The 10021-nt window shown below is 42.1% G+C and overlaps 1 protein-coding gene across 1 annotated transcript; it reads right to left on the bottom strand.

Moving 5' to 3' along the window:
- Nucleotides 1-919: 919 nt before the first annotated feature.
- On the bottom strand, nucleotides 920-8808 carry LOC117824131 (ribonuclease inhibitor-like). Its single transcript, XM_034699526.1, has 7 exons — nucleotides 8206-8808; nucleotides 7922-8095; nucleotides 7656-7829; nucleotides 7389-7562; nucleotides 6373-6531; nucleotides 6187-6218; nucleotides 920-1921 (listed from the first exon to the last, which is right to left on the bottom strand). Exons 1-7 carry the CDS (start codon nucleotides 8697-8699, stop codon nucleotides 1395-1397), a joined length of 1734 nt encoding a protein of 577 aa, XP_034555417.1. The 5' UTR covers nucleotides 8700-8808; the 3' UTR covers nucleotides 920-1394.
- Nucleotides 8809-10021: the final 1213 nt, after the last annotated feature.

Genomic DNA, 10021 nt, shown 5'->3' on the forward strand with positions numbered 1-10021 from the left:
AATCTAAAGTATTTCTCTAATGTCCAATATAAGCTCCTTTTCTTTCAGTGAGTATCAGAAGTCTCTGTAAACTGATTTAGTTTCTGATGACTTCTCTGCTAAAATAAATAATATAAAATGGTTATATATAAAAGTTATATGCTCTTATCACCAACTTGCATAATAATTTAGCACACTCATTTCTGCATTCATTTGAAAATACAGCCTAAGTACTTTGAAAAGCATCATTTTAACCACACAGTTGATGAAATATATTCACTATCTGACTTCTTGACAAATTTGAAAACAACTGTTGACATAGTTTTTAGAATATTCACAAAAATGAAACTTGAATGATAATTTGGAACACAGTATAAAGAGAAACACTGACAGAGGAGGATTTCTGATTGGACAGAAGTCTGACGTCAATGATTATTTGAAAGTTTGTCTCCTCTTTGATGTCAATATCAAGCGGCAAACCTCCGGTCTCAAAATATGAAGCCCAGGCGGAAGTGTTATAAACTGCAATTCATCGAGAATCCACTTGAGACTGGCTGCAGAAACACAGGAAACTACATACACACCAATTCAAAGAAGACAATCTTTACAGCAGAAATAAACATGTTTACAGCCTGGTCCAAAAAACGGCTTGGCTCTATGTAGCTAATTTCTCTATCGGCACACACTGTACGGGGGTGAATTTTTTTCTAGCAAGACGGTTCAGAAGATATTAAGATTACCAGTTTTTGCCCAAAAAAGGACATGACTGACTTGACTCCCGGTCGGGAACGCATAGCTGTTGGCTAGGAGGCTCAAACTCCGCCTCTTTACGTCACACTCTGCCTGGTTGACTTCAACATTTCCAATATGGCTTCCGCCGTCGATTGGCTTAAAAACAGTGCTCAGGAACAGATGGGTAACGTCACGGATACTACGTCCATCATTTATAGAATCTATGTTTAATGTTTAACATGTAGACTGAAGATTGAGTCAGAGCTAACATGAACACATTAAATTCATCATCATGCTCTTTACCCTGACTTAAAGCAAATTGGTGGACGGAGCTCCAGACATGAACCCCTCAGATAAACTGGTTCACCTCTGTCACGTGCAAGCAGCAACGTAAAATTCTGATTTGTTAATGGTGTACTCAGTGTTTCTTCATGAGTCCACTCCTGATAAATAATGAAAACCTTCACTGCAAGATGAAAAGGTTGTTTTCCAAAACAACACAACATAATTCAAATTATGAACAGAAATTGTTTTTTTTTTTTGTTTTTTTTTTACAGATTTTCCCCATTTTAAGTGATAAAATGTTTGAAATAAAATTAATGAAATCAGAACTGTTGAATATTTTGAGGCAGATCTGCTTCACTGAGCGATCAGAGTCAGCTAATCTTCAGTCAGCAGGGTTTCTACACAGAACACAGAGACACTGAGGAACCATGCCAAACTGTAAACCCAGGATACAGAGGTTCAGTGAAGGAGGTGCTGAAGGTGTGGAGGTGGATCAGAGAGTCAGAGGAGACTCTGTAGAAGGACAGAGTGCCAGCGGGACAGTCCACATACACTGCTACTCTGTGAGAGACAGAGGACGAGGAGAGAGGGAGGACTGTTCTCATCTTGTTGTGACAGACAGAGTAACCTTCATCAGAGCAGCTCAGACTCCAGGACTGATCATTAGAGTCACAGTCAGCTCTGATTCCTTTCCTGCTGATTCCTCTGTAACTCACTGATACATCAACACTTCCTCTCCACTCGACCTCCCAGTAACAGCGGCCAGTCAGACCATCTCTACACAGCAGCTGAGGCCATTGGTCAAATCTGTCTGGATGATCAGGATAGGACTGAAGCTCCTTCACACGTGTCACAGTCCTGTTGTTGTCAGAGAGTTTGAGTCTCTTGTACAGTGTGTTTGTGTCCACTTCCAGCTCACAGGCATCTAATGAAGAGAGTCAGACACAACACAGCTGCAGGTTATCATCTGTTCGCTCAAAGTTCAGTGGTGATCATACAAATCAGGTCATTGATGTATAGAGACGCAATTAAAGTAACTGCACTACAATGCCAGACCAGTAGAGGGCAGTGAGAGACAAAAGCCTTACAGCAAAGATGACGCCATTTTATAGAGCCAAACCATAGGCTGTTTTCGAAACGGCCTGCTACATACTACCTACAAATGTAGTATGCAGCAGGTTCTCTGCATACTGCCTTTGAAGGTAATATGTAGTCCGACTGTTCTGTTGGATCTGGTCTTCAGGATGCTGGGTCAGGCGTCGTTGGATTTCCAGTTTCAGAAAGCAGAAGAAAACAACAACCAAGCTGATAGATCAACTGCTTCTTTAGCATCACTTGGGATTAAAAAAGTTAAGAAGTGGTTTGTATGGAATTTAATAATTCACCTAAACACTGAGTGTACCCGTCATATACGGAAAAAATAAGAAGCGTAACGTCAGTGCTGTGCATTGTGGGAAACAGTATGTGAAGGAGACTAGTCCTCTGCATACTGACACATTTTCCCAAATCAGTACAACACCTGGTAGTTTTGGCATACTGCAGATTTTGCTCTTGTTCACATACTACATACTGAATTTTGGCCAAATCCGTACGTACTGCTATAGTAATAGGCGGTTTTGGAAACAGCCGATGACTTTAATGTTTGGTATTGAAAATCAAATTTGGCATAGAAAACACAACCTGAAACTGAAAAAAAAAAACATTGGCATTGAAATATTTGTATTGTAAAAAATTGTAATGGCATCAAAACAGGTATTGGCATTGAAAACGTTTTGCTCAAGTTAAAGTCACGGACATCAAATGTTATATTATTTCTTTTTTTTTTTTCATTTTTGCATTCTGATGTGCTTTTGAATGAAAATCTTTTTCAACTTTTTGTCACCTTTTTGGTGCGGAGGGGAGGGACTAGGATGGCGTGATTTGCATGACAGTTGCATATTGAAGACAGCGGCCCTCTGCTGGACCCCAACGTACTTTGTGGACCCTTCAATATGAGCGCACTCTCACAACAACGTAATCTACAAGTTCACCTGGAGCTCCAAAACCAGAAGCATACCTGGTTTAAAGCATGCCTGGTTTAAAGTTAGTTTTGAAATAATGTTATGATGCATTTGCGGACCTCAGCTGAAACATGATAGCAAGTATTATGGAACTGTTATGCAAATCACGCCCTCCTAGCCCCTCCCCTCCACTTCTTAAAGGTGACAATGAAAAAACAATCATTGAAAGGAAAATGTAATCAAAAAAAGGAAAACTTAATCTAAGAAATAAACAGTCATTGATAAAACAGTGACATCAAATAAATTAGGGATGCACTGAAATGAAAATTCTTGTCCGAAACCGAAAACCGAGGAAACCAAGGCCAGAAAACGAAACACCGAAATAAATTATTATGCCAATTATTAATAGGGAGACCGGGGACAGTTGTAACACAGGTCAGTTGTAACACTAGCACTTGCTCCAACCAGGAACAAGTTAGGAATCACCTGATTCCCTCTGCACATGCTCAGTTTAGTCTTTAGTCCACATGTGAAGAAGTAGTGCCCTGAAGCAGACACAGCAAAATTTGTGAGGGAAAACATAATTTTTAAGAAAGTTTTCTTTTTGCTCAAATTATTTTGTGATTGCATAGCCTGCTTTGTAGTTAAGCTCATCAAATGTATATCATGGTGATTGTGTGTCTGTTTAGCTATCTTACACACACACACACACACACACACACACACACACACACACACACACACACACACACACACACCTATGTTCAATTGTTGAAGCCAGTGTATGTTACCAAATTTTGTTCTTTTTGATTATTCCTAAATTTGAGTGTTTTTAGAAACTTTAGATCTTTTGTACAGTTTTATTATGATAAATGTTCAGATGTTCATGTAGTTTAAGTCCTGAACAAAAAACTTTCAATATCTTAATCCATTGTCATGGTCCTTATTTCATAATGTTACATTTCAACCTAAGGTATGTTACAACTGACCCGGACTATGGGGTCAATTGTAACATTTCACTCCTTGGATTTGAGATTAAGCCAAGCGGCAAACTCCGGTCTCAAACGATGAAGCCAATGCGGAAGTGATATAAACTGCAATACATCGAAAATCCGCTTGAGGCTGGCTGCAGAAACACCGGAAACCACATAGACATGAATGGGAAAAAGAGGATCTTTGCAGCATTAATAAACATGTTTACAGCCTGGTTCAAAAAACGGCTTGGCCCTACAAAGCTAATCTCTCTAATGGCATACACTGTACGGGGGGTGAATTTTTTTCTAACGTGACGGTTAAGAAGATATTAAGATTATGAGTTTTGCCCAAATAAGGACATAACTGACGTGACTCCCGCTCGGGAACACACAGCCATTGGCTAAGAGACTCACACTACGTCACACTCTGCCTAGTTGAGTTCCGCATTACCAATATGGCTGCCGCCGTCGATTTGCTTCAAAACAGCTCTCAGGAACAGATGGGTGACGTCATGGATACTACGTCCATATTTTATACAGTCTATGGATTAAGCCATGCATTTGTAGCTAGTTTGTGTAGTAGTTTGAACACACTGGGTTAAAAGAGCTCGAAGTTATAGATACAAATGTCCCCGGTCTCACCTACCAGTGCATTTATGTCTCTGACTGTGTACTAACCTCACTAAAATCAAGGATCTCATTGAACATATCAGACAACGAGGATGCATGCCCCTCATCTGGTTCAGAGAGACGAGTCCTTTTTTCTGCGTGCTGTTTCTTCTTCTCCTGCACTGTGCGCTTCTCCGTCTCCAAGCGGGTTCTCCGCATCCATCGCTGCCTGGATTATCTACTCGTGTGCGCTGCTTTATTCCCTCATCCAATCCAAGTAATGATCTTTATAACGCGGATCAAGTACAGTCGCGATGCAGTGCTGAGGATCCGAATAGAGCTCAGTGGAACGTGTGCTGACAGACTCTAAGAGTGAACTTTTCATTGTTTTCACTCCGTGGTCCGTCTCAACCTCTTTGCTTAGAAGACGCTTTAGTGCTGCAGTTAAAGGAAGAACGGATGCAGACATACAGACAACATTCTGTTCCGGCGGTGCTGTTTCGGTGATAAAAGTCAGTGGCCGAATTTTCGGTGCATCCCTAAAATAGATAAGATTTTCATTCAAAAACACATCAGAATGCAAAAATGTATAAAAATGAAATGATATAACATTTGATGTACGTGATTTTAATTTCAGCGAAACGTTTTTGATGCCATTACAATTTTTTACAAAACAAGTGTTTCAATGCCAATGTTTCTTTTTTCAGTTTCAGGGTGTGTTTTCAATGCCAAATTTTATTTTCAATACCAAACATTAAAGTCATCGTTTTGGTTCCAAACCATTCAAGGTGTAGGACAGGCTGGCATTGTCATGTGCGACAGTTATTCTGTAGCATGGAGGAGATTCCTCTTGTGCTGTTTTGATCGTGCTGTAAATTGATTCACTGAAACATGATTGTGAAGGAGTTATTAAATCAAAGGACTGACAGTTGTGTCTAATGTTATTGTGATCGATGGGTGGAATAAAAAAACTGCTGATATCTACCATCCTGCCCGCAAAGTTCCTGGACTTTTGTAAAGTACTACCCCCAAGCAGGGACTTTGCAAGGGATAGAGCAACTACCCCGGACCTAATAAAATATTTTTTAAAGTGATATTTTTGGGCTTTTTGCCTTTGTTTGATAGGACAGCTGAAGAGAGACAGGAAATGTGGGGAGTAGAGAGTGGGGGAAGACATGCAGGAAATGGTTGCGGCCGGGAATTGAACCGGCGACCCCTGCAACGAGGACTTTGGCCTCTGTATGTGAGGCGTTTAGACCACTAGGCCACCAGTGTCCCCCTCCCCGACCTGAATTAAGACCCTGGTTCCTGCTGTCAAAACCCATAGACTTCCTCAAAAGGTCCCTAGTTCCTGGTGAAAGTTCCTGCTGTCGAAAAGCACCTCGGAACAGTTTTGTCTAAAGTGCTCCAAATTGTTAAACTGTTGTTTTTACTGACCATCTTCACTGACCAATAAGACGCATGGTTTGGTTGATTACACATTTTCTGTGATATGTCAAATCTGAAACAGGTACTTATTATTAATTCACATGGACTCTGATGAAATATATTCAACAGTCAGTTGGAGCTTATATTCTCATGAACTAAACTTAAAAAAAAACACTCACACTTCAGTCTGTGTGGTCCACTGTGGTCCAACCTGGAGGAAGAAACAAAGAGTGGTCTTACAGATCCTCTTCCTCATGATAAATATGTTTGTGTTGAAGTCAACACCTCCTATTGGATGTACTGCTATCAAAGAGTGTAAAGCAATATACACACAAGCAGTTAAGAGTCTGTCTGCATGACTGTACCTCAGTGTTTTTGGACTGCAGTGTGGATCCCCCAGTACAGCAGACAGCTTCTCCCCTGGGTGATTGTAGCTTAGGTCCAGCTCTCTCAGATGGGATGAGGAGCTCAAGGCTGAGGCCAGAGAAGCACAGCCTTCCTCTGTGACCTGACAGACAGACAGACTACACAAAACCCCACACACACACACACACACACACACACACACACACACACACACACACACACACACACACACACACACACACACACACACACACACACACACACACACACACACACACACACACACACACACACACAAAATTAGTTCCGTGTCAGACTTGAAATAAACACTACACTCCCAGAATGCAAGCAATGTCTCTCAAAGTAAATGTCTAGAATGTCTCTAAAAGTAGTATGGCAGGTAGCACCTTCAGTTATCAGACCCCTGTCTTTTCCAATCATAACAGTAGGGATCTGAGAGGCAGACAGCATCTCTAATTTTCTGAGCTGGCTGAAAACATTCCTTTTTTGATAAAGCTTATAGTCAGGCCTGACTCAGGCTTTGACCAGCTCCTAGTTAGGCTACTTAGACTGCTGGGTAACTTCCAGTGGAATTGAAACAGTCTGTTCTACAAAGAGTCTGAATCTGTTTAACGTTTCTGTCTGTTAAAGGAATACCTTTTTGCACATGGTCGAATAATTAAACATTACTGAGTATGCTCTATAACTGCTCTTTATAGAAACAGTACACAGAACACTTTTGAGATGATTTCTGATGTGTACACAAACACAAAACTGGTGACAGGTCTAAGTAAGTCAGCTAACACTTTCAGAGTGATACTCCTTCATCTAACATGCAGGATCATTATACTGGACTAAGACATACCTAGATTTGAACTTGAACTTCATAGCTTTATCCTGGCAACATACAGTAAACCAAACTTGATATGATTTATTAAATGTCCATTTATATTAATATATGATTAAAAAAACATGATTTAGTAGGGTAATTACTCTCAATCAACTGTACACTTACCTGAGGATTTCTAGTTTGCAGTGAGGACTCTTCAGTCCAGCAGACAGCAGCTTTGCTCCTGAATCTTGCAGGTTGTTCTTACTCAAGTCCAGCTCTCTCAGTCCAGAGGACTCAAATCTGAAGACTAAGGCCAGAGCGTCACAGCTTCTCTCTGACAGTTCACAGTTACTCAGCCTGAAAAGTATTTTTAATTAGTGTAAAACCGATCAAACTTATGAAGTTATTGAAAGCTGAATGTGTAAACTTCTTTGAATGGTAAATTCGGACCTGAGAGTTTTGAGTTTACATTGTGGACTCTTCAGTCCACCACACAGAAGCTCCACTCCGATGTCTTTCAGGTTGTTTTTATCTAGATCCAGCTCTGTTAGCTTAGAGGACTCAGAGTTTAGGACTGAGGACAGAGCTTCACAGCCTTTCTCTGAGAATTTACAGCAACTCAACCTGAGAAGGATCTTTAGTCAGTAAATAATCAAACAAATCAACCAAGACAATGGAATATTAATGTGTGGCTGTCTGTGAAGTGAAATTCTAACCTGAGAGTTTCCAGTGTACTATGAGGACTCTTCAGTCCAGCAGCCAGCAGCTCCACTCCTAAATCATGTAGGTCATTGTTACTCAGATCCAGCTCCCTCACACAAGAGGACTGGGAGTTGAGGACTGAGGACAGAGCTTCACAGCTTCTGTCTGATAATTTGCAGCTACTCAGCCTGGAAAGAATGAGAAGTATACAAAAAAGAACGATTAAAAATGACAGGTGTATTCTTTTTCTAAATATAGAAAGCCCTGATTAAACCTGGATTGTAATGTGTGCACCTACAGAGCTTTGTTGGAGGCTTTGACCACTGGCAGCAGCCCCAGAAGAGCCTCCTCTGAAGCAGAGTATTTCTTCAGGTCAAACACATTCAAATCTTCTCCTGATGACAGTAAGATGAAGACAAAGGCTGGCCAGTCATCTTTGGAGACACGTCCTGATCTCAGGGACTGTTGGATCTCCTCCAATAGAGAACGATCATTCAGTTCATTCAGACAGTGGAACAGGTTGATGCTTCTCTCTGCAGACAGATCCTCACTGATCTTCTTCTTGATGTACTGGATTGTTTCCTGATTGGTCTGTGAGCTACTTCCTGTTTGTGTCAGAAGACCTTTCAGGAGAGTCTGATTGGTCTGCAGTGAGAGACCCAGGAGGAAGCGCAGGAACAAGTCCAGGTTTCCTTTTGGACTCTGTAAGGCCTGGTCCACAGCACACTGGTAGAACTGGGTTGGAGCAGATTTTTCTCTGGGTGTTTTGGATAATTTTTGTTCTTCTTCCATCAGGTTGAGTCCAGACTCGGTGAAGGTCAGATGGACATGAAGAGCAGCCAGAAACTCCTGAACGCTCAGGTGGATGAAGCAGAACACCTGGTCCTGGTACAGTCCTCTCTCCTCTCTGAAGATCTGTGTGAACACTCCTGAGTACACTGAGGCTTCCTTGATCTTGATGCCACACTCTGTCAGGTCGGACTCATAGAAGATCAGGTTTCCTTTCTGCAGCTGATCAAAAGCCAGTTTTCCCAGAGACTGGATCATCTCCCTTCTCTCTGGACTCCAGAGTGGATCAGTCTCAGCTCCTCCATCATACTTGATGCTCTTCAGTTTGGACTGGACCACCAGGAAGTGGATGTACATCTCAGTCAGGGTCCTGGGCAGCTCCCCTCCCTCTCTGGTCTTCAGCACATCCTCCAGAACTGTAGCAGTGATCCAGCAGAAGACCGGGATGTGGCACATGATGTGGAGGCTTCGGGATGTCTTGATGTGGGAGATGATTCTGCTGGCCTGCTCATGGTCTCTGAATCTCTTCCTGAAGTACTCCTCCTTCTGAGGGTCAGTAAACCCTCTGACCTCTATAACCATGTCAACACACTCAGGAGGGATCTGATTGGCTGCTGCAGGTCTTGTGGTGATCCAGAGGCGAGCAGAGGGGAGCAGGTTCCCCTTGATGAGGTTTGTCAGCAGCACATCCACTGAGGTGGTCTTTGTAACATCAGTCAGGATCTGATTGTTGTGGAAGTCCAGAGGAAGTCGACACTCATCCAGACCATCAAAGATGAACACAACCTGGAACTCTTCAAACCTGCAGAGTCCTGCTTCTCTGGTCTGAGTAAAGAAGAGATGAACAAGTTCCACCAAGCTGAACTTTCTCTCTCTCAGCACATTCAGCTCTCTGAAAGTGAAGGGAAATGTGAACTGGATGTCCTGGTGGTCTTTGTCTTCAGCCCAGTCCAGAGTGAACTTCTGTGTTAAGACTGTTTTTCCCGATGCCAGCCACTCCCTTTGTCAGCACTGCTCTGATTGGTTGATCTCTTCCAGGTGAGCCTTTAAAGATGTCTTCTTGTCTGATGGTGGTCTCTGGTCTGTGTGGTGTCCTGGATGCTGCTTCAATCTGTCTGACCTCATGTTCATCATTGACCTCTCCAGTCCCTCCCTCTGTGATGAAGAGCTCTGTGTAGATCTGGTTCAGAAGGGTTGGGTTTCCTGCTTTAGCGATCCCCTCAAACACACACTGGAACTTCTCCTTCAGATGAGACTTCAGTTTACGTCTGCACTCTGCAGCAACAGTTCCTGAAAAAAACAAATACAATTGAAGGGTGGAAATC

This window comes from Notolabrus celidotus, chromosome 13, assembly GCF_009762535.1.
Source record: "Notolabrus celidotus isolate fNotCel1 chromosome 13, fNotCel1.pri, whole genome shotgun sequence".
NCBI classification, from domain to species: Eukaryota; Metazoa; Chordata; class Actinopteri; order Labriformes; family Labridae; genus Notolabrus; species Notolabrus celidotus.